Source organism: Taurulus bubalis (genome assembly GCF_910589615.1).
Source record: "Taurulus bubalis genome assembly, chromosome: 11".
NCBI lineage: Eukaryota > Metazoa > Chordata > Actinopteri > Perciformes > Cottidae > Taurulus > Taurulus bubalis.
The window spans coordinates 26129627-26156115 of record NC_136599.1 but is presented as its reverse complement, the minus strand read 5'-3'; the positions used below and the strand labels follow the sequence as shown (position 1 = coordinate 26156115).

Below are 26489 nucleotides of genomic sequence, written 5' to 3'. Positions count from 1 at the left end.
CTCCGCAGGGTGGCCGGGCTCACCCTTAGAGATAGGGTAAGGAGCTCGGACATCAGGAGGGAGCTTGGAGTCGAGCCGCTGCTCCTTCGTGTCTGAATGGGTGAATGATGACATGTAGTGGTAAAGTGCTTTGAGTGGTTGGAAGACTAGAAAGGTGCTATACAAGTCCAATGACCGTTTTACCATTTTAAAACGCCATGCTGAACACTGGAGACCGTTTGTATAGATGGCTTCTTCTTGAAAGGTTCCTATGTCCGTTAGAAGACCTTTCCTTTGGAATACACCAACATGCTCTTCCTCTATTGCTCAAGGTCATCAGGTAGTTGACGTATGAGTAGTTTTATTTTCCTGTTCTTCAAGTGAATTGCTTGCTTGCTTATGAAGAGACCTGTAGGCCACGTTTGTGGTTTCGAGCTGCTCGAGTAGTCATTCGCTTTGAAATTCCAAGCTGCTGCTCTCTTGACCTCATGCCAAGTAGAGTCAACAGCTGGCCCATCAGCTCTTCTTCATTTCAAGTGTTGATTGTAAAAATAAATGTTGAAATTAAATGGGAATATATAGAAAGAAGGTTAGAAGGTTTTGTTGGATTATAGCCTTCTCACGGTGTGTAATTGTTAGTTAGATTTACTGTTTTATATCATCTCAAACAATACAATTCCAACCGCTCCCTAACAAACAAGAGGGTAGGTGTCCAAAGATGACATTTTGTAATTTGTGACCTCATTGTGCTGAGGAACTCGGTGGTAGAGGTTGTAAATTAGAAAGAATTAGTGTGAGGATTGTTCCAGAGACGGACTACACTTTGTATTTGTGGCATGGTGTATCTGTTTAACCACAGAGAACATCTATTGATCAGACAAATTGATCATTAATAACTTATCTTTCTCTCATGCCATCTCTGTCTCTGTTCGTCTCCCCTCATCTCTCCAGGATATTGACTGGGTGCAGACGGAGAAGCACGTGTTCGAGCAGGCGTCCACCAATCCATTTTTAGTAGGCCTCCACTCCTGTTTCCAGACAGAAAGTCGGTAAGATCACGATAACGCTGACACTCATACTGCATTTAAAGCCAATACATTTTGATGCCAGCTCATTGTACCTGACGGTACTTTTCAGTAATATTAAATACTACTTGCTGCTGATCTCCGGAGGGCCTTTTACATTGATTTACCCTCAGTTTAAACTTACACAGGTGCTCTGCTCAATGCCATTTAAAGTTTGTAATCAAACATTTGCTCCGATGAAGGTCCAGTGATCAAAATCTAGACGTCATTATTAAACTGGACGTGTGTAGAGCCTTCCTTTCTCCATACTAAATGTGTTTGGCCATCTTGCACTTTAGCATCCTGGACTTGCACTTCTGTCTTGTGTGGTGATCTTTTCAAAAGGATATCCAAAATCTATTAAAAAGGCAAAGACGAGCAATACCATCCATACTAGAGATGTTCCAATGACACTTTTTCATTCCCGATTCCGATACCTCAACCTATGTATCGGCCTATATAGAGCACCTATCCAATACCGGAGCGTTGAAACCAAGTCACCGTTTTACTGGTGGGATTTTACCAGTGTTCCTAGATGTTCATCAATTTTTTTCTAGCTCCAGTTAATGTTACACTCTCTGCTAGCACCTGTCAAATTGGCATTGTGCATGAGGCACATCCAGCTCTCAGCAGAGATGAATGAATTGGTGTTGCACATGCTCAGTACTAATCTGCCAGGATGTACAGGTCAAGTAGCGAGTGATCCTGTGTATGTAGCATAAATTAGCTGATAAATAATATAATAACGAAATCGGATCGGTGCACAGACCCGCTTCTCGACAATATTTTAGGCTGTATGGGAGGGCTTTCTGATACAATGCACAGTGGATGCAGCATGTGTAGTGAATTCATCTCAGCTCGTCAAACTAGCAAAACAATGTAAACACTGGACCTGACTACACTCAGTGACGTCTGCATGAGCTTAAAAAATGCGATTTTGACCTTTTTTCATCTAATTTAGAAAAGATATGCATCACCTAAATGCACAGAATACAGCTTCATGGGTTTTAATACATTTTCCGATCTCATTTGCATATTTCATCGATGCATAACCTACTGTATATTAGACCACCAAAACACTCGTACTTAGTTTTGGTCTCTTTAATAATTTGTTCAGAATTTTTTTAAGAAAAGATGACATTTTGGCAGGATGCCCTTTTGAGCACTTTATCTTATACTTGATTTAAATATCATTGCACTGTTGTTGTCGTTGACTGTTGATTGTTGTTTGTCTCATCTAATGTTTGCACCTTCCGCCTAGCAATATTCCTCGTTTGTGTAAACATTCCTGGCAATAAACGGTTTCTGATTCTGATTCTAAGAGTCAACAATTAACATGTTATATATATGATTGACATATGTTATATATAAATTGGTAGACATAATTTAGACGTAAAACATATGCCTTCTCAAGAAACAGGAGGTCTTGTATATCTGATATCTTTTCTATATCTGATATGTCATTATACATCTTGTTGTTTTTCACATTTTATGTTTAAGCTATCTAATCCTAAACAACATCAATGGTGTATTTTCTCATCACGCTCTGCTTTGCAGGTTATTTCTGGTGATTGAATATGTGAACGGCGGGGACTTGATGTTTCATATGCAACGACAAAGGAAGCTCCCTGAAGAGCATGCAAGGTACATGGATATTTTGTTTGTTAGGATCATAACTCATATCAGAGATGAGATGTCTCCAGTTAGCATTTCTAAAGAAATACAGTCAGGGCTATAAGTATTTGGACTGTGACACAATGTTTCAAAATGTAGCCTCATTATGCAACTAAAGCAGTCAATATTTGGTTGAATATTGACTGCTTCAGTTCAAATCAGTTTGAGTCACATAAAGAGGCAAGATTTAGACAAATTGGGTCACAGTCTAATTACTTATGACCCTGACTGTATAAAGTGACTTTATCAAATGTTATACTGTAATAAAAACAAATATCAGGGCCAGGATACTACATTGAGGCCTCCAGGATATGCTCCATGATCAGGGGATGACAGAGAAATGGGTTAATTTTGGTTAAGTATGGCTAGTCAGCTTCCCTGACACGTTGGATGGTTTGTTAGAATCATCTGAGAAGCAGTCATTAGAAACTAGGTCCGTCGAAACAGTTCAAGATGAACTGTGCTTCGTCTGGAAAGTACACGAGTGCAGGTGGTAGCAGCAGGGAGCGTTGACAAAAAACTGCGGACAGTTTTCAGCCGCCTTCAAATAATATACAGGAATTCAAAGAAACAGTTGCATCCTGTCAGACCTCGTTCGGATTTATTCATAAGTGTTTGTAAATATATATTTATGTAGAAATGTGCGTGTATATATGTATATGTTCCATCCTTTTTTAAATTGTTTTATCTGCCTGTGAAACACTTTGCTGCTCGTTTTGATATGTTGTATACATGAGCTTTATTATTATCAACCACACAAGATATGTCTTTAGATGAAACCTGAGACTAGCCAACAACTACAAAGAAAAATTAGGATTTTCTACAAAACGTGGTGTTTGTTGTCAAATCTAAGAGCCAATCAGCTCTCTGATTGACAGCCAGGCGTTTCCCATCATGCATTGGGGTCATGCAGTTGGTGGAAAGCGAATGTGGCTCCTGGCCTCGCTCTCGTGACCTTATCGTTGACCATGTGTGCATGACGTCGGAGAAAGTCGGGATCAAGTCGACACAAATCTAACCGGAATGCATTGTTAGACAAGCAGTCATTAGACAGGACTGGCTCATCTCGAACAAGCCTACTATTTGCAAAAGGGCAGGAACCTTCAAACAGTTAGCAGGTGGTTGGATGAACTATCTGTGAATCAAACTCAGAAAAGAGAGAAAACATCTTTCCATTCAAACCCATTCTCTGAATTTAGGAGCCGGTCCCAGCTGACTTTGGGTCTCCAGTTTATCTCAGGGCTCATATAGAGACAGACAACCATTCTCACTCACATTCACACCTACGGGCAATTTAGAGTCTACAATTAACCCAGTGGTTCTCAAACTGTGGGGCATGACCCTCTAGTGGGGCACGGAGGTATTACAGTCAGGACGACCACTCTCCATGAACATGATAACTTTACATAATACAAAAGTACAAAGTACACAGACATAAAACGTCATAAATAAATACATGGCGAAATGCCTGTACTTTCGTGGAAATGTTTTTGTTAGGCCGTTAACAGGCTACGCTGCGCATGCGCGACTCGCCGATTCTTGCCGTTTTGCAAAAAGCCTCCGTGAGATCTTTTCTGCTGCTGCATCTCTCAAAACAGAATACAGATCTGAGCTCAACATTGAGCATGAATTGAGAGCTGCCGTATCAAATCTACAACCGTTTTTAAAAGATTTGTAGAGGAAAGCAGCTCACTGCAGCCACTAATACTGATACAACGTGATGCTCACACATCTGCACTCATTTTGTTTTGCACAGGTTGAACGGTATTATCTTGAAAAGATATTTAGTGCAAAACAGGTTATTTGCAGCCACAATAGGTATTTTTTTGCATTGTTCTATCAAAGTGATTGCACATGTTATTAGTTTTTGTCCGATGGAGCAATCTGGTTTACTTGAAAGGGATTTCAATTTTCTTTTTTATATTAGTCGGACCATTTTGTTACAATTTTGTTGGGGCCCGAACACGTGGGGCGTGACAGAAAAGGTTTGAGAACCACTGAAGCTGCATGTATTTGGACTGTGGGATGGAGCCGGAGAACCCGGAGGGAACCCTTGCTGCCACGGGGAGAACGTGCAAACTCCACACAGAAGGACTGGCCGGGATCAGGGATCGAACCCGTCCCACTCCTTTTGCTGTGAAGTGACAGTGCTAACCACTGCACCATCATGCAGAACACATCTTTTCCATCTAGCATTCAGTGTCGTTCTTTGCTCTTCTTTCTATGAAGAAATACTCTCCATTCCTGATAGAACTCATACTTTTGCAGCATCCATGGTAACTTCTTCAGGGGCAGCCATTGTTGTCACACAGACCTAAGCCAAGGCCATAGCTGCCCGTAGCTCCTCACAGGACTCTGATTGGTCCGTGCTCTGGTTTACGGACACATTACTTGAAGCCTTATGAGATGGATTTTCATGTGATGCGTGATGTAATATGCAACTATTTTGTGTTGGACGGTCAGACCTCCTTTTTATTTCACGTATAGTAATGTTATGAAGTGTGAACAGTGTCTTTCTTTTTTGTCCTTCATAAACCATCCGTTTCATGAAAACATCTGGCTTTTTCCTGTATAGGACAGCATGAGTGAGTAGAAGCTTGGTGGAAGATGCTTTTGTATGCACCTTGTTTGCGCTCAGTCTAAAATGTTCCTCAACAACATACTTGGTCCAAGTACTCCTTACAAACGTATGCTCAATGAGATGTTTTAGCAGCTCTTCATGGAAGCGGCAACGCTGCCAAAATCCAACTTAACATGTATTTTTCCACCTCTGAGAAATATAATGAGCACCCATAATTCATTGTGCCTCTGTACTTGCGGGGCACTCCAACTGCGGCTCTGATAAATGCTGGATCAAAGGCTGGGTAATTTAGAAATGCACAGTTGGGCCCCTATCGGCCCCTGTAATCTGTATTCGGGAGACAGTGACTGTACATATGCAAAGCAGCATGTTAATCACTCATAATGATTGTACATATTCATGAGCAGCTCTCTTAGAGAGAGCTCTGCTGCATTTCCCCCGTGCCATGGGGGAGGCGGGACGGTTGGCGATGGATGGTGCTGCTGATAGGACGCAGCTCCTATCAGTCTGATGCCAGCAGTGAAACAACGGTGTACAATGGAGACTGTCACATTGAAAACATGGGGGAGCAATGTGGGATTTGTGACTTCCCTGTCAAACATCCCTCTGCAGTCTTTTCCTCTGTGTTTGACAATCATGGATTTACAGCAGGCAGACAGAGAAAGGCTCATCACTGTTCATGAAGGCTTATCTCCTAGAGACAGAATGCACACTACCTACACATGGAGAGGAAATGTTACTGACTCACATCAAGTACATCCAATTATGGTCTAAACTAGAGGCTTTTAGAGTAATGTGTCCTGTAAATAAGTCAATGTTCACCATGAGGATATTGATCTTTGTATTATAGCTGTACTTATGAAAGCCCTTTATACCTTAACACTCATTGGTCAGTCAGCAATAACCAATAACCATTTGGACTAAAGCATACTGTAGCACACGGAGTTGAGGCAACACAGTTTATTAGATAGCGTTAGATTAGCATTAGATAGGCAAGCACGTACATTTACATTATCTTAAATAGCCTTAACTGAGCCCCGCCCTTCGAGCGCATACTGTCCAATCACAGCGTAGCATCGGCCAGCTGCGACCAAATTTTGACTTCTTTCCAGCTCTGCTCCATAGACTCGTCGTTTTATATTTTCTTCATTTTCAGGCTGGTTAGGCTGTGTTCACGTTGTGTAATAGTGATACTTGTTACCTGAAGGAGTAGGAAGGAGATAAAGTTTTTTTTAAATGTTACGTTTCTACATACTGAACTGCCTTAAAATTGCATTCTTTCTATTGTCCATCAGGGGGCGACTCCTCTATTTGTAAAAAAAAAAAAAGTTGGAAAGTAAACATTGGAAACAGGAATTTATGGTCTCAATTGCTAGTTTCAAATCCTCTGTTGAATACAGCATGATGTTCTTTTAGTAAATGATGGTCCATTTAGAGTCAATAGACCATAAAACAGGGTATGATTTAGGGCATGATCGTAGATACCACTGTCTGGGACATGTCATTTTACAAAGTTAACCCTTTTACAGTGTGAAAGTTAAATGTAACTATTTGGTTGGTCTCCTGAAAAACAAATTGCCGAACTCGAGGCTTCAAAACGGCAGTCCACAAACCATTTAGTGATGTCTTGGTGACTATGTCCATTTCTTATTTATAGTCTATGGTAGAAATCTGTGGAGCTAACATTAGTAGAGTAAGTTGGCACATCATTAACTAGCGTAACAACTTCAATGCTATGTTAGCTACTGAAGGAATGCTGAATGTATAAGCTTGTTGCTTTTGCTTTTTTAATGAATTATAGTCCAGGTAGAAGTGAATGCAATTCAGCTAGTAGCCATCGTCGGTTTTACAGTGACATTGCTGATGGCGGCTTCTAGCTGAAACGCGCTTGGTTTTTACCTACAATAATTAGGAGACACTTTATCTGTTGTGTTTCTTCCACCGTGGCTCTAGAAGAAAACTCAGTGTTCGGAATGGAAAGGGTTCATCCTCTGGGACCGTGTACTCAGCAAATAAGGCAATCTACTCAATGAGCCTTTTCCAAACATGGAATCTGTAACATTGCTGGTGGGCTCATGGCTTTAGATGAATTGGTGTTTGGGAAGGTCACTATTACCTAAATGCGGTGCATTTGCTTTATCTACACAGAACAGAACCATATAGAAAATTGTTTTCACCTGGAGCACTACAAGAGACTGCAAAGCCCCCCTTCCCTTCATACCACGGTCACAGCATTACTGGAGAATGGCAGTACATTAGAAAATGACAATATCAAGTTGATTTTAAAACGTGTTTTGCGGTTTAATCCCTGTTTAGGTCTGTGGCTTAATAATGCCCATTGTGAGTACAATGGTCATATGAGACCATATGCAACCACCAAGGGCTGGTGTGTCTTTTTCTGGGTTAAATCTTTGGCCTGATGGTGGCACCAGTGGACAGCTCATCATTCCCTTCATCTCTCTCTTCTCCTTCACAGATTTTATGCTGCTGAAATCTGTATCGCCCTGAACTTCCTGCATGAAAAGGGCATCATTTACCGAGACCTGAAACTGGACAACGTTCTCTTGGATCACGAGGGACACATCAAGCTCACAGACTATGGCATGTGCAAGGTAAGACACACATGGATTTTTTTTTCAGTCCACAGTGTGGACGGCTGGTGTAAGGGTTATCAATAATACAGTGTCTGTATTGACTGGAAGTACTGACAGGGCATCGGTCTCTGCTTTTCTGTCCACCGTTCTGGTTCTTGCACACCCTATCTATTTGTCTTGTATAACTGCAACCATGTCTTCTTCCCCCTCAGGAGGGGATCAGACCAGGTGACACCACTAGTACCTTCTGTGGAACACCCAACTACATTGCACCCGAGATCCTCAGAGGAGAGGACTATGGTGAGTACAGGAGTCGCAGGGGATTGGATCAGTTCATGTCCAAACGCTGATCCCAACAAACCATAAATTTGTTTTCAAATTACTGATGGTGAATTGTTCTGCTTTAATGAAAAGGCAATGACAGATGGATTTATATCATGCACTATGCAGTTTAGGTGGTGACCTAAACCCTAAACCTTTTTCACCGCAGTTAAGGTGGTGACCTAAACTGCATAGGGCAACTTTTGTAGCCTAAAACTAGGCTCAGACTAAAGAGGTGTGGTTTATCCCTGATTTGCCCCTCCCGACAAAGGGGAATTCCAGTCCAGGACTTTGGTCGGTACCGATGTTAGGCCCAGATTATCTGGTAATGTGAAGAGTTTCCAAACTCTTTCATCGGAGGGGCCCCGGTTATTTTCAAACATGTTTGATATTTTGGAGATAAAATCTTGACGATTACATTAGTACTACGTCCGAGCGGGAACACAATAGGCAATTAGAGAGAAGAGCTGGAGCAGCTGACAATGTTTCTATGCATAGTAAACATTCTAGCCCTTAAGGCTAATGTTTGCTAGCATTCCAACATTGACAGGTATTAAAACGGAACAACCATTTCTCCTCCTGACTCCTGCTTTTGTTTTTCCTAACTACAAAGCATTACTACAGAAAGTTTTAGTGCCACATCAGTCTCCGTTGTGGTCACATCTGCTTCCCAATGAAATCATGTGAGATAGATTACGTGAGGTGGTGCGTTGCTCCCTCTGGCACTATAATCTTAATAAAATCCTGCAGTGTGTGATGCACCATTCTTTTTTACAGTATATGCGTGTTTGGGATTAAAGGGCATCTGTGAACGTTCTCCCAAATGAGTGATGCAACACAATTTCAAAACCGGTTAGGATTTCACAACTCCTGTAGTCTGAGCCTGGCTTCTGTGGCAGTGTATGTACATAGAAAACGTTTTTACTGGTGACCAAACCAGCCTCAGTTTGTGAATAATACTGATACGTGTCTTATAAATTAGTCTTTTCATGCCACGCACATACATACATATATGTATATATATATATATATGGAGGAATAATTATTGTCTTATTGTTGTGTGCCAACCCAGGCTTCAGTGTAGACTGGTGGGCTCTGGGCGTGCTGATGTTTGAGATGATGGCTGGGAGGTCCCCATTCGATATTATCACCGACAATCCCGACATGAACACAGAGGAGTACCTCTTTCAAGGTGAGGCAGAGAAACTGAACAACACCCAGGGTTTATACCTGTTATATACACACTGCAAGAGAAGTTTCTATGGCACTGCTGTCCATGGAGCAAAATGTATTTTCCTACTATGGCAAAGGCATAACTCGCCCTACTCTGCCTCTGATTGGCTTACCCTGATATTCCTACCCTAACCCTAACCAATCTTACTTCTCATGCCTAAACACCTAACCAACCCCACTGAGGAAGGCAACAAGGACTAGCCAATCAGAGACGGCGTGGGGCAAGTCATGACCATGGTAAAGCAAAAGCTTCAAGGAAAAGAGCTTTGAACTGGGAAAGACCAGTTGTCACTTTGCAACCCTTTGCTACAACACTTAAGTTTTAACTGATTTATTATTAGGGCCCGAGCACTGATGTAGTCAGAGCGGAGGACCTATTGAATTTCGATTGTTTATTATTATTCTCGTTATTTTTTGTGTCTTTGCGCGGGGAAAAGAGGTGCTTGGCCTAAACCTACATTAATCCAAATTTGCACACCGAATGTGAATCAGCGAAAATATGATGTTGAGACCTTTGCAAGGAAAAGTTATCGAAAGATTTAAAAAATATAAAATGTGAGCGTGGAGCATCGGAGCAGCTGTAAAGAAACACCATTTCCCATGAAAATGGAAGTTGTTTTAACTCGGCCGTGCATTATCTAATCTGCTCCATATTTCTCGTATGTCATGACATCCTGACCTGAAGACATCCATATGGTATTTTTTGATCCTAGTCATAGCGCCACCTAGCCGACTCCACATGATCAGATCCTTTCCAAATTTCACATGTTTGATGAGACTCCAGGCCTGAAGACATGTACAGTCTCATTTTTAGTCAGTCATAGTGCCAACTAATGGTAACAGAAGGTAGAAGTCTCTATACTTTGGCTTGCTTCTCTTAGTAGGTAAATCAGATCGACATAAAATTACTTCCACACAAAGTTAAGACTTTCATGATGCCAGCCCACAAAGCGTTTGATGTTTCGTGTAACGCTGTTGCCGTGGCAACCTGTTCTTCACGGTGAACAACAAAGGTGCTTTTGATGGATGAAAGGGTGATTTTAAGGTTCTAAAATGCTTAAAACAGACCCAAACATGGCACACACATTTAATGTCCTTACTGTAGTTAAATAGTATGATTTGAATCCTTCAAAATGGAAATTCGGCTCGATAGCCCCCCCTGTGCTCTTCGGCAGGCAGCAAAATATATTGTTCAGCGCTCACCGCTGAGGGGCGCAGCGGTCGGAGCTACTTGTCTTACGTGTATTGAGATGAAGTCATGGCTATAACTTTATAACAACAATTAATAACCCACAACTAACGCTCTTTAACAGTGTAAAACACCACGACACAACAGTTTGTGACACATAAACAATTGTTTAACACTAATAATTTTATATTCATAAAATTACATCGGCAAACTGCATGCTGGGTACAGCTCGACCACAAGAAGAAACGTTACATTAAAAAACGTAAAAGTGCGATGCAGGAGGATCAACGAGAGACCAGAGATGCACCAATACAACTGGTGGAGATGTGTCTGCTGTTTGGAGGTTTTTTGGTTTTGAAAAATCCGATCTAGATCAGAAAACGATTCATTGCAAAGTTTGTCGAGCAACTGTTATTGCCTCTGGTGGCAACACAAGCAATTTACTCCATCACCTCAGCAGAAAGCATGTGTTGGAATACGAAGAGTTTATGCGATTACGGTCCTCGAATTCAAGACCGTCAACCTGAACGTGGAGGGACTTAGGACCCGGGGGAATGTAGTTGAAAAAAACAGGAAGAGACAGAACGGAAGACATGCCACACACAATGCTGTTGACCGCTCGCCGGCCAGTTGCGAACGAGTTGGCCAGCGAGCGGTGAACAGCTGTTCAGTTGGCCGCCGGTCCTTTTCGGCGTCAATGAATGTTTACTCGGAAAAAGAATACTGTGATTTACCGTGAAACCGCCAGAATCTTAAAAAAAAAAGTCAGAGATACACTCAAAACATCTAACCCGGTCAAGCAAGTTCCAGGTCGTGTCAACCGGCGTCCAGCAAGGTGCGAGGGCCCGTTCACAGCTGCTTTCAGCTTCAATTTTCTTTTTAAGTTTTGAGGTATTATTCTACCTTGTAAAAGCAACAATAACAACATAAATATACATCTATCACAAATAATGTCTGGGTCTGAGAGTGCTCAAGGGTTTATGTTTTGGGATAGCATGGATGTGCTTTTAAAATTGTGTTGCCCAGAGGAAATGAAACATTTCAAATACTTGAGAGTGCATGACAATCTGGGCATTGGTCTACAAAACACAATAGTGTCATTCAAGGAAAAAGTTGGTGATAGTGGTATCAAGCAAACAGGAAAATTATTTTGAAAAGAGACTGTATGTATGTGATGAGCGCAAACTCTACGTTTCATTTGAAAATAATTTGTGCATGTAAGGAGCGGCAACTTGTCACGTGACACGTCCAAAACTAATGCTAGAGTAGAACTTAGAGCTACATAGTTTGAAGCGTAGGACCCCAAGCATCGGTATGTGGAGTGACTGAGTGGTAAGTGAGACAAAAAGTTAGTGTGAGTCAGACAAAGAGTTAGCGAGTGAGTTAGCCACTGACTGAGTGAGTGACTGAGTGAGTCAGCTAGAGGCGGTTTTCACCCTCGAAACAAAATAAAACATGTCAGAACAGCGAAAGAAATCTTATTATTTTCAAGATGATTGGGAGGAAGAGTTATTTTGTACAACAGTGAAGGAAAATATGTGTGTCTCATTTGCTGCAAATGGAGGATAAAGTTTTTGGACATTTCACTGTATTTTTGTCATTAAGAATGGATCACGTTATAAAAGTGGCGTCACAAAGCGAGGGAATCTGCAGAGCAGAGCCCAGGCAGATAAACAGTGAGCTGAATTTTTGGTCTTTATGTTTCGAGTTTATTGTAGAAAGACCTTAAAATAGGGTTTATCATCCAAAAACCTTCACCAATGATTTAAACATAGAGAAATATTGTCATTATGTATGCGTTATTATGCTGTGACTTTACTGGTCCGGCCCACTTGAGATCAAAATGGGCAGCATGTGGCCCCTTCACTAAAATGAGTTTGACACCCCTGCTTTATAGATGCAATGTGGTCAGGCAAAACAGCATGAGGTTTTTTTAATGTCCTAAAAGATAACACTACTGTAACGGTTGGCTGTAATCTACATGGATCTTACCACCCAGAAATGCTGTTGAAGTATGTGTGTGTGTGTGAGCAAAGAAATTAAATGGGTTAATATTTGAGAATTCATGTAATGAAGTTCTGCTGCATACGCATGCTGTAATGCACGCTCCCCCACCCCTTATGAACTGCGGAAAATCTGGCAGTACATCATGGCCTCTATTAAAGATTTAGGGTGCATGTGTGGAACAGTTCAGCATGTTTCTCTCTTGGTTTGCTTCATTTGGCAGCTGATGGCATTTTCATTTGAACTCTGATGACGGAAAATAACCACACTGAGGCTACCGACAACACAGGACTTTGCTCTCCATCAGTCAAACTGCATGAGCATGTTTATTGGTGTTGGGACATTGGATGGATGGATGGATATATACTTTGTTCATCCCCAAGGGGAAATGTGTTTGTCATAGTAGCAAGATCTAGCAAGAGGTGACTTATTATGAAGTCTTATTGCCGTGGGCAGGAATGTTTTCCTGTAGCGGTCCTTGTGACAGCGGAGCTGGATGAGTCTCTTGGAGAAAATGCTCCTCTGTCCTGCAGTAGAGGTGGAGAGGGTGGTCCGGGTTGTCCAATATGGACAGTAGTTTCTTCAGCGTCCTCCTCTCCACCACCTGTTCCGGATAATCCTGTTTGCAGCCGATGAAGGAGCCGGCCTTCTTCACCAGTTTGTTAAGTCTGTTGGTGTCACCGGCTCCAATGCTGCTCCCCCAGCAGACTATGGTGAAGTACAGGGCGCTGGCCTCAACCGACTGGTAGAACATCTCCAGCATCTTGCTGCACACATTGAAGGATTTAAGCTTCCTCAAGAAAAATAGTTGACTCCTCCCCTTCTTGTACAGCATTGATGTTGTTCTTCCAGTTCAGTCGGCTGTTGATGGAGACACCAGGTACCTGTACTCCTCCACCATGTGATGAGACACCAGGTACCTGTACTCCTCCTCCACCATGTGATGAGACACCAGGTACCTGTAATCCTCCTCCTCCATGTGATGAGACACCAGGTACCTGTACTCCTCCACCATGTGATGAGACACCAGGTACCTGTACTCCTCCTCCACCATGTGATGAGACACCAGGTACCTGTAATCCTCCTCCACCATGTGATGAGACACCAGGTACCTGTACTCCTCCACCATGTGATGAGACACCAGGTACCTGTACTCCTCCACCATGTGATGAGACACCAGGTACCTGTACTCCTCCACCATGTGATGAGACACCAGGTACCTGTACTCCTCCACCATGTGATGAGACACCAGGTACCTGTACTCCTCCTCCACCATGTGATGAGACACCAGGTACCTGTACTCCTCCATGTGATGAGACACCAGGTACCTGTAATCCTCCACCATGTGATGAGACACCAGGTACCTGTACTCCTCCACCATGTGATGAGACACCAGGTACCTGTACTCCTACTCCACCATGTGATGAGACACCAGGTACCTGTACTCCTCCACCATGTGATGAGACACCAGGTACCTGTACTCCTCCTCCTCCATGTGATGAGACACCAGGTATCTGTACTCCTCCTCCATGTGATGAGACACCAGGTACCTGTACTCCTCCTCCTCCATGTGATGAGACACCATGTACCTGTACTCCTCCTCCATGTGATGAGACACCAGGTACCTGTACTCCTCCTCCATGTGATGAGACACCAGGTACCTGTACTCCTCCTCCATGTGATGAGACACCATGTACCTGTACTCCTCCACTGTGTCCACATCCTCTCCCAAAACACTCAGAGGACTCGGAGCCGTCGTCTTCCTCCTGAAGTCCACCACCATCTCTCTGGTCTTGGCCACGTTCAGAAGCAGGTGATTCTCTCCGGCCCACTCCACAACGTCACTCACCACTGCCCTGTACTCCTCCTCCCGTTCATCCCTAATACACCCGACCACTGCAGAGTCATCAGAGAACTTCTGCAGATGGCATGACCCCGTTTCATAATTATGATTTTTAACAGTATAAGGAGATGGATGTAGAAATGTGACGGCCAGCATTCACTTCTACTTTGAAAGCCTGGCGTAATAAAATGAGCCGTATTATGAATGGAGTCATTGTTGTAATAACTTTACAGAGTTGTGATTCCTTCCTCATAATATAGTATCACTGTGCATCTGAGTAGCTCTCAGTCCATGCTCTGTGCAAAGAACATGTGCCAATGCCACTGACACTCAAGCAAAGCAGCACTTTTATTACATTCACTTGTGTGCTTATACCGATTTTTCTGTATAGTGTCTGTGTGTGTGCTACAATGATGAGGAAATTACAATTCTCGTACGTGTGAAAATCTCCTCCGATCTATACAAAGAAGCGATTAGATTTTGAGTAGGATCTTTTGTGATTTTTCACAAAAACAGATTTATCTTGTGTGTTTTGAAGCTGCTTCTAGACTGGAGTCAAAGCTTCTTCTTTTTTGACGGTCCACACTAAAGCATTGATGGGATTCAGAAGGTGTGCATTTTTATCAGCACACCTCTTATCTATTTCACCCTTCTCGTTGTGATCACATCCTCAGGGTAGAGGAACCTCTCTAATATCTGTCATATTTGCATTTGTGTTCCTGGAGCCATATGGCACCCTTACACAGCACACCCCTTCACCTCCTCCCTCTCTCACACAGCCAACCACACACTCTTCTATTACAGAAATTCCTTCGTACTACAGCAGCCTCATGTGACGCAATATGTCTCTGCTGTGACTGTCAGGAGCATAGCATGGCACTGCGGCTAGCATCTGCCATCGGTCTTACTGGTAGAGCAGCAGGTTTCTCCATGAATTCCTGCCAACGGAAACCAACCTTTTCACTATAGGATGCCACGCAGCCATATGCCACCTAGCTGGACCCTGTGCCAGACCCTGCTTTGGGTATCAGCGCTGCACATGCCAGACAGACAGACAGACAGACAGACAGCTGGCAAACATGTAACAAAGTGGCATTCATTTTAGAACATGTACAATTTTAATAACTGAAATATATTTGGGAAAAACTGTTCCCCCTTGGAAGCAGAAGTTTGACCGAAAACAAACATCTTTGGCCCTATCTTGCAACTGTTAAAAGAGGCACACAACTGTCATTGCTAGTTTTAGCATGTGGACAATGCACACGCGTATCTGTTTGCGCTCAGTTTCACCTCTCTTCATTACTCTGTGTGTGAGTGTAGGCGTAGGCCACTTCAAAGTATGCGGGCCCTCTCCCCCTAAATGGCAGCAGTTTGAGGCTGGTAGCTCCATGCATAGCATTCAGCCACCCTCCCTAATGCACAGCGACAAATGGTAAACAGGAAGCCTTCCCTAATCAGTGAACACTATATGAAACTGCATTCGTCATTATAAAACAGTTCTGGGGCTGTGCACAATAGATGGAAGGTTCGAGGTGTCGACATTTACATTTGAAATCACCACTACTATTTTGGATGTAATTTCCCCAATACATCGTACTACGAGAGGATATGGAGGGTATGTTGTTGACAAGATAAAGAGGAAAATGGCATTAGAAAGGGTCCAAGCAAATATACATTCATATCAATCCAAGCAGAAACCTCTTGGTCTGAAAAGTGCCTTAAAGCATTATGTTAATATAGTAAATGATGGTCCATTTAGAGTCCACTTTTTATATACAGTCTATGTATCATATGAATATGTATATAGTCTATGTATTAATTGGTAACACTTCATAATAACTACACCCTATTTAGCATTAGTTAAGTATGAGCAAACACTTCATTCATCATTTATAAAGCATTGTTCCAATATTAACACTCATTGCTATGCAATTCATAAACACAGTTACACATGTTTTATTCTGGTTCATGCTTTATAAATGATGGATTTGTAAATTAAGTAATATATATATTACAAACCAATTATTAAGGACTTATAGATGATTAATAAGATCATTTATAAAGTGTTTAAATGTCAATTATTCATGCATGTATTTATACATTTAATGATTTAGATCTGCACTAATGGTTAGGGACTATGTTAACATGTGCTTTATAATCATGTTTTAATACTGCAATTCATGATTAATTCAGGTAGTTACTAGTGGTTAGTTAAGTATTTTGTGTGACCTCATCTAAATGAAGAATATCTGTGTACAAAGCATTAATAAATGACATTGAAAGGCCAACAGTGCCTCAAAGCTAACACACGTCTCAGTCATCTTCTCAACAGAAAAGGGAAAGGTTTATAAAGCACATGTTAACATAGTCCCTAACCACTAGTGCATAGCTAAATCATTATATGTATATATAAATGCATGAATGAATTACATTTTTTTTATTAATATCATTTACTAACACTTTATGAAGTCCTTAATACTTAATTTACAAATGGGTAATCCATCATTTATAAAGTATGAAAACCCAATCATGAAACGCATAATGGTCAAGCTTATTAATCAAGAATAAAACATGTATAAATGTGTTTATGAATTGCATATTAATGAGTTGCTAATGAGTGTTCATGTTGGAACAATGCTTTATAAATGAATTAAGTGTTTACTCATGCTTTACTAATGTTAAATAGTGTGTTGTTATTATAAAGTGTGACCTGTTCATCAGTGGCGGGCCGTGGTTTTGGATCACACACTGATCACCTAACCTTGAGCTGTGATTGGAGGGGGGAAACTCTGGTCACCTCAGCGTGAGCCGTTAATGTGTGAGGCAGCACTACATCCATTTATTTAGATTTTGGGGGAAAAACATTTTCAAAGAATTTGTGTTCATCGCTCGTATGACATTGTTAAGCTGTGGGAGTCTCAAGGCTGTGTAGCTCATCATAAGTGAGAAAAAAAGAACAAAACAGTGTCCTCTGTATCTCCTCCCTTCTTTTGACTCCCACTCAGCAGACATGGTCACCCACAGGCAGGTTGGACTGTGAATCATCCTCCTCCTTACTCACGCTTGTCCTTTTCCTTCTCCCTCCCTCTCTTTGTGTGGCTGTCCTTCCTTTCTTTCCACCAACAGTTATTCTTGAGAAGCCCATTCGCATCCCAAGGTCTTTATCGGTGAAAGCTGCCAGCGTCCTCAAGGGCTTTCTCAACAAGGTGAGAGCAGTCCACTCCCAATCATCTCTCTCTCTCTCTCTCTCTCTCTCTCTCTCTCTCTCTCTCTCTCTCTCTCTCTCTCTCTCTCTCTCTCTCTCTCTCTTTCTCTCTCTCTCTCTGTACACTTCTGCTCAGTCAAATCCTCGTGTGGGATCATGACTGTTTTAGGGCGAGCCATGGACCAGGGAAGGCCTCTATGTTTTGCTACTAAGTGCATATTTTAGTTCCTGTGCTACAATTCAAGGAAATGCGCTCTCCCTTTTGAAAGGGTCAATACAATTAATTTCTTCCTTTCACAGTTAGTACGTATACAGGTTCGTCATATTATTAAACATTGGAATAATACAACTATGAATTAACTTGAACACACATTTAAAGTAAATCATTTTAAATGGAGCAAGACATACGAAATAACATGTTTCAGAGGGCTACACATGCTGTGTCAGTGTTTTTATATGTTTCAGTCACAAACTGATTTCTCATATGAACTCGTGACAATGACCAGAGAATCTAGAAATACTTAAATATAAACGTTGTAGGCCTGGGTAGCGCTTGCAGAAGGGCAGGACATGACGCAAAAGCACCACGCTCACATAGCCGGTTTGGTACTTGCCATTCCTTGAATTTCTCTGAGTATTTACGCTTCAGCCCTTACCGACAGAAGTTTCCAAATCTCGTCATCTCTCCAGTGAGATTTTTTCTGTAGGCATCTTCGCGTAAATCCACTTTCTTGTTCACCCTCGGATGTTTGTACTCTTGCGGTTTTCACTGGTCAAACTGTAGAGCACTTTGGATAAAGGCGCGACATAAATGCATTCTGTTTGCCGTCTTATTTCTCTGTGCCATTATTGTCCAAATCTATTGACATCAATGAGCAACGCTGTTGTTCTTGCATGTTCCTTCATCACCATCAACACACATTTTGACTCAATCCCACATACAATGGCCTGCTGCCACAAAAACTCATCAGAGCACCACATGTGGATGCATCCACTGCTAAAAAAAAATAGTCCCCAACAAATGCACAATTTCCCACTGCTTGAGTAGCATTTGTTAACACGTACAGTGACCAGCTGTTTGAGAAAATGCATGTCAAAACACTGGTGTGTCCCTTTAAGACATATATATGATGAAATCTATTTGTGTCGAATTATTACAGAGCATTCCCATTTATTCTGTGTGTTTTTTGCATTTCAGCCCAAGGTTTAATGTTTTTTGCAACACGGTTTTATGTGTGTCTCCATGGTGTAGTGTAGCTTGGCTGCTTCTCTTCACGCAGGCAGCCTTTCACATGCACTTTACCTCTGTAAGGCATCGGCATAATTGTTGTGATGAAAAATTGGCATTCCAAGTTAAGCAGTTAGAGGGGGTGACATGTACACATGCACAGGCAGGGCATGATGCAAACATGTGTGGTCAGCATTATTATTAATTCGTTCTGTTAAGATCTGAAACATAATAAGAGAAATGGTATCTTTCGACATAGTCCCCCCTGGACTTTATTAATGTCCACGTAAAGTAAAATCCACCTCACAGTAAGCCTGCATTCGTCTACATCGACGTTCTAAGGAATAATCTCACAGTGCATGAAATACACTGCCTCCTGTTTGTGTTCCTGACCAGCTGTCTTGGTCCCAACAGGATCCCAAGGAGCGTCTGGGATGCCAGGTCCAGACGGGCTTCACAGATATCAAGGCACACACATTTTTCCGCAGTATAGACTGGGACCAGGTAAGAGCAGTGTGAGTGTGGAGAGAAACAAATAGCATGCTATGATTAAATATTCACAATAATTATTCAAAATAAACATATTCCATGCTCACAAAAGGAGCAGGGAGGAGCACATGTAATGTTGTATAGCCTTTCTCAAAACATACAGATGACATAATCATAGTCTGCTTTGACAAAAACCTTTTGCTACAAAATATGAGCCTCCAGTCCACCAGTGTGTCGGCCCAAATTATAGCAAAAAAACATGACAAACACGACATGAAAACAAAATCAGGTAATCGCTGAAACAAAACAAAAAAAGATAAAAAATTATGAAAAGATATATTTAATTTAATAAGGAACCGTTTTTTCTCATTGGGACTTGTTGAAAAAAAGTTATTTACTGTTTAAATTCAAAATCCTTTTTTCAATGACCTACATGTCTGTGAAATCCTCCGCTGAACAAAAATATCTCTTCAACAGAAGTTGACTTTGACCTGTTATGCATCTTGTTATGTCTGAAATGTTAGCTAACGTAATCCGTTGTTGGAGGGAAAATAATGAATGAAAAGTAGAAGCTGACGTGAGCTTTACCTTCAGTTGGCTATCTGCTCGAATACGTGAATTATTATCAACCCATCTATAGCTCTCCTTAGCTGTTTGGGAAATGAATAGTATTGTGTTGATGTGACCCCACATAGTTAGCAATATTTTAGTGAATCCAGCTCCTGAATGATTAGTCTGTTGTAATACAGTCTGGTAAACAAACCAGGTTTTCTCAAATATATGCAATTATTCCAATCCCCTGAGAGTGATTGTTTCAGATTTAAAGCAGTTCACTGACTGGTATTGTGCGGGGTTTTTAATATATATATATATATATATATATATATATATATATATATATATATATATATATATATATATATTAAAAAACACAAATAAGTAAATATATATATGATTGCATTATAGACCTTTTGCTCTACTGAGTCTGTTTTCATACCTTGCACAGGCAGCTTGATTCTCGGGATGTCAGGAGATCACAAAATAATGATATACTTATCACACAAAAGTCCATCTAGTCAAGCTGCAAGTGATGCGTTAGCAGCTACATGCAGCGATGTGTAGCTTAGCCAGGGCTCTCAAGTGTCACACATTGAGCGTGACTGTCACGCATTTCGGTCTTAAGTCACGCCCTCCCGCCACACATCGTATTTCTCACGCTGAAAAAAACCTCTAGGCTATTTAATGTGCCGCAGCGCACAAACATGACCTGGTCGCGCTGCCCTCACCATGGAGGAATCAAGCACGTCTCCCCCGAATCCCCTGGAGCTCTGCCGCGAGGTGCCACTCATCAGCCAATCAAAATGTCACTCTTACCTGTCTTAAAAACTTGAGAGCCCTGCTTAGCTGTGACTGAAGGAGGGAAAAAGGTGACAGTGGGGGGGAGTCAGTGCCGAACAGCGTCACTCATCAAGAAGCTGACAAACTATGATTTCTTCTTTTTTCAATACATAAGTGTGCAAATATAAAATATATATATATATATATATATATATATATATATATATACACACACACACACACACACACACACACACACACACACACACACACACACACACACACTACCGTTCAAAAGTTTGGGGTCACCCAGACACATTTTCAGTTTCTTTGCAGTTTCTGGCATGGAATATTCTTCATCTCTAAGAACAAGAACAGACTGGCGAGTTTCACATGAAAGTTCTCTTTTTCTGGCCATTTTGAGAATATAATGGAACCCACAAATGTGATGCTCCAGATACACTTAGCATATAGCTCATCATCGCATGTTGCTTCCTGACAGACAGCTGCTGACAGCTGATCTGGGGCTTGTCACAACTAATGTAGCAACAAACAGAGCGTAAACACTTCACGCCCACATTCAATGCCAATCAGCTCTGAGAACAGCTGTCATCTCACATTCCCATTTCCCTTTGTCTGACTTGATAATATGGATCTACTGTATATAGTGTGTGTGTGTGTGTGTGTGTGTGTGTGTGTGTGTGTGTGTGTGTGTGTGTGTGTGTGTGTGTATGTGTGTAGACTGCTGCTCCATGCAGTTAAGTGCCTTCCCCCTATGTGGAGCAACAAAAGTGAATTCCTAATCACACGTGTACATGTACACACACATTCTCAAGTGAAAGCTTAGCACTGGGGGTGTGTGAGAGAGAGAGGTTGCAGTTGCGTGATTGATGGCGTCGCCCTAACGCACAACCTCATTTGAAGCGGACATGAAAGAAGAATAGAAGCCATACAATATTAAGGATCTTTACATCTGCATATAGTCGGTTTTCACCACCTATGACAGACATGAAGAATGTTAAGGTAATGGTGATGTGAGGTGGTTGTGATTGCCGGTGGAATTTAAGATTGTGACTATCAATGGGCCTCCATTAATAGAGATAGATTTAAGAAAAGAGGTCTCAGTGATTCTCTTTTCTTCTTCTGAACCTACATGCACAATGTGTCCAGGGCTATAGTATGAGTCTAGGGCTGGACATAATGGCCCAACATTTTATCATTATACACTTTTTATATTTTATTGATGTCAATAGTTATCATAATATATATTAATTAATAATAATAATAATGCTCAATTTACAGTTTTAAGAGTATTCCCTTTAAGAAAGAACCCTAAAGAAGGTTAATTGTGGTTTAAAATAGTTTATTAACAGAACCAACATGGCCTTATGTTTAGCATGGAATATATAAAATAAATGATTAGACAAAATAACTGCTGTGGTCCCATCACATCTAACGCGTTGTTTCAAACGACGAGGGGTCATTGACTGCAGATGAAAATGAACCTGTTTGGCTAAATCTGAAGCCCAGCCCCAGTGGACTGCGGTGGTTGGTTAAACAGCAGCACTGGGCAGCCCTCTGAGGAGGCACAGACAAGCCACCAGAGCGACACCGGTCACACGAGCGCTTCAATGAAACCTCCCTGTGAGCACCAGCGGATACAAGGCAGAGCGGCTGGAGGCCGACGGAGGCATCAAACAATACAGACTTCAGCGTCGGGGACAAAGGCCGAAAGCGTTCACACATCAAGCCGAAAATGTTAAAGTTCATTTCGTCGCCCAGACAACGTCAACAATTCATTTGCCTCACAGTCTTTGTGCAAGTCTCCATTAAAAATAATCTACGCTTTGTTGAGTTGGGTTTTAGTATTAAACTTTATTTCAAACTTTATTTCATGTACAGCTGCTTAATGTATGAGTGTCCCCTAACACCAATACTGACTCTGCCAAGCCTGCAAACTTGTTTCTATTTGCTGATTTATTTTTCACTGTTAATTAGTATTTCCATGCATTTCCACATACATGAAGCAGAAAAGGTTGCCTTGTGTGTATATATAGCAATTAGCAGCTGTGATGATAGTTGTTGTATTTTAATCTTCTATTAAATCATGCACAATAGAGCCTACATCTTCAAAATGCTACACTGTTTCAAGTGCACTTGTTTCCAGTTTACAGTGAATGCTAGTTAAGGAAAAATTAAGGCCACTACTCTTTCCTCATTGTTGCCCCGTCCCTCATGGGACAATTAGCTGGGGTGGCAGGTAGTATACTGGCGCAAAAGAGGGGGGAAGCAATTGTCAAGAGTGCGTTAATGAGTGCTGCCACAGAGCCTGTGAAGTACACACCAAAGGCAAACTGCTGAAAGATATCAAAGCGTGGAGGAATCCTGAGCCCAGCGACGAGGCCCCCGTGTAGCACAGAGGGAAAACAAGTTGACAAAGCTGTGCGAGGAGGAGAAGCGACGCTCTCTGCCCTCAAACTCCAAACCTGTCCCCAGACCTGACAGGCCTGGCACACTGCTGCTGTTGTTACCACGTATTAATATTCATCAGACGGTTCCTGGGGGAGCGCCGGGTTTTCTCTCTGAAGAGATGACACATTTGAATATCATTTACCTGCCGTTCTCTTTCATGCCCTCGCCAGATCCATAGTTCTTCACTGCCAGAGAACTGTCAGGTTGATGAGCGTTGAGGAGAAATGTATCATTTGGAAGCGGGTACAACTAGATTTCACTACTGTGAGTTGAGTTCTTTTTCATGGACACTGAGCTCCATCAGGCCGGAACCAGACATCCATCCTCTGAATTCTTACGTTTGAACCAATAAATAGATCATTTATATTTGTGTTTTATTCCATAATAACAGCGGAAAGTCAGAGGTTGGCAGCATACGTCTAAGCACAATTAGTATTTTGGTACAGGCCAGATTATAATTTTTGGATAGGTTATTTTTTCCTGCAGACTTTGCATTAAACACTTTGCTTCGATCTCATAAGACAGAAATGATCCATGCGATATTTCCCTTCCCACTCCTCCAGCTACCTGCAATAAGGTTTCTGTTTTGGGCTTGGATCAGGGCACTGGACACCGGTCTCCTTGTCAGAGATGGATGGTTTCATTTAACCTGGAATTGGTTTAATTCAACGATTTCGTAGCCAAGTGTCAGGATTGTCACAAAGTTTTTGGGACATCTGTTCACCCTAGTTTGGGATCAAAAATAATTTTAGCATAGCTTTGATAGCCAAAGTGTTCGCTGACTGGTTGGCAGAACTCAAATGTTTCCAATGTGATCTCACAGAAATACATTCAATGACCAGGACCCAGTGGCGGCTGGTAGGGCCATCTAATGAATTTCAGCAAACATCCACAAACAGTATGATTCAATGCAAAAAAAGGTATCATGCGTCACTACTTTGCAGTTCAATATTTAACATTTATTCCAACACTTTGACATAATAAGGACATCTTATTAATACAATTCAGTATATCACTAAATATATATATATATATATATATATATATATATATATATATCATGTTGCATACCCCTCTGAAAGATAGTCCTGCACTTGACTGATGATTTTAAACGTATTGATAAATTCCCAAAAAACAACGTAAGAGCTGTGTACAAAGGCACAAATACATTAATAGCGCGCGCACACACACACACACACACACACACACACACACACACACACACACACACACACACACACACACACACACACACACACACATACACAGCCAACACTCACGCCAATTTCCACAAAACACAGACAATCAATCTGCGCACATTGGGACTTCAAAATAAAAGCATGTCATCTTACAGGAAACCAGATAAATGTATCTTAAGGCAAGGGCATTGTTACATTTTGGTTGGACTAAAAATGAGTACATAAATAAAAAGTCACAAAAGTAAAATCACATTAACTCTCCAACACTTTGGGACACTATCACCGGTCTCCTGGGTGAAAGTCCTGTTTGATTGACCCATCCACCTCTCTCCCTCCTACCATTCAAAGTCTTTCTCACCGTTCACACTACGTCCCTAGCTGTTGTCCATACTAGTCATTATGAATCACCCGGGTAGCCTGATAAGGAGAGGGAAGAGGAGGATACCTGAAGCTTGTGAGAAGTGCCGGTGAGCAATAAAAAGTCACGATGCAGCAAAGAGTAAAATGTGCCCACACAGTGTTTGGTTCTTACTTCACGGAGTTGTTCATAGTTTGATTGTCTGACTGCTCTTTCTTGTCCTGTCTGTGTTGTCAAGTGTCTCATGTTCTTAGATCTCAGCATTTAGTTTAACAAAAGAGAACACAACCGGTTCACACAGCACCGTGCTTTCTTCCCATACGTGTCCCTCCGTCCATTGAAGCGAGCTGCGTACTTGAACAATTCACTTTTTTTCTTTGTAGGACATTCAGTCTGACAGCAGATCTGAACAGATATTTTGAAAAATATTTTACGGACAAAATTCAAACCAACAGTGAAGTCAACTGATATTGATCTCCCAGTTCTGAGGGAGATGTGCTTCCACGCTGCCCGCCGTCCTCCACTACGCCGAGAGCCAAAGCTCCACTCAGTGGGATGAAGTGAAAACAGTGAAAACAGTGAAAACAGTGAAAACAGTGCAAGTGCTTCACTGCTGACTGTGGGAAGTCTGCAGTCACATCCACGGCTCTCTGATCAGCCTGACTGTCACGTCGTCCAATTCTGTTCTGAAAGCATCTATGCCAACACATCTCTCTATCTCTCTCTTTCTCACGCACACACACACACACACACACACACACACACACACACACACACACACACACACACACACTGGCAGGTGCTGTGATCTAAGAACCCATGGATTGTATAGCTATGGCGAGACCTCTTTCATGTGCCCCTTTGGCCTCAGGGGTGCTCCCTGTGTGTGTGTGTGTGTGTGTGTGTGTGTGTGTGTGTGTGTGTGTGAGGGGGGGGGCTCGTTCCTGCCCTTCACTGTGCTTCATTACCACCACACAGAGCTTTAACCTGCCCAACAACACATCAGACAGACTGGGTAAAGTAGGAGGAGAGGGATGTGAAAAGATGAAAGAATTGACAATGAGTAAGATGCAGACAAACGGAGAGGAAGATGATGGAGACAGGATGTGAGGGGGTGAAACTGACGGAGGAGTGTAGGGAGTCACTGAAAAAACAAAAAAACAAAAAAATATTAGCAAAGGGAGAGAAAGAGAACGGGAAAGGTGGGCCAATTTGATGGAGAGGGAGCGATACGAAGAGGTATGAAGTGAGAACGTGAGGGTTTTGTGTTGTTTGTTTGTTTGTTTGAAGCTGTTCCCACAGAGCACTTTGAACCAATAACACTAATGAAGCACAGAAACTGTAGCAACTACACACACACACACACACACACACACACACACACACACACACACACACACACACACACTGGCAAACAAGAAGTGGGCCTGGAAAGCAAGTTGTGAGTGTAGGATCCTCAACAGTATTCACACCTAAACAACCAAACAGGTAATGTGTTAGTGCCGTCCAGATCTAACTACTTGGTTAAAGGGGGATGCAGGCGCCTGCAGACATTAACTGCTACTAGCACAACTCACCTCGATCTTCAACCAGGCTGTCGGCAGACCAGTTGCATTGTGGGTTCTGCGTTCCAGACAAATCGTAACTCAAAAAGTACAATCGAACGCTACTCAAAGTCAGAAGAAGCAACGGTGGTTTACAATGTAAATGGTGAACCA

At 41.9% G+C, this 26489-nt stretch overlaps 1 protein-coding gene across 1 annotated transcript in view; it reads left to right on the top strand.

The window, feature by feature from the left end:
• prkcz (protein kinase C, zeta) overlaps positions 1–26489 on the top strand; it is a gene marked incomplete at both ends in the record, with an annotated part of 116249 nt that overhangs the window by 78959 nt on the left and 10801 nt on the right. Inside the window, 7 exons of the mRNA XM_079226819.1 lie at positions 931–1028; positions 2601–2687; positions 7775–7910; positions 8105–8192; positions 9286–9405; positions 17609–17688; positions 19330–19419. Of these exons, the coding sequence (XP_079082945.1) occupies positions 931–1028; positions 2601–2687; positions 7775–7910; positions 8105–8192; positions 9286–9405; positions 17609–17688; positions 19330–19419 (699 nt within the window). The remainder of the gene's footprint in view (positions 1–930; positions 1029–2600; positions 2688–7774; positions 7911–8104; positions 8193–9285; positions 9406–17608; positions 17689–19329; positions 19420–26489) is intronic.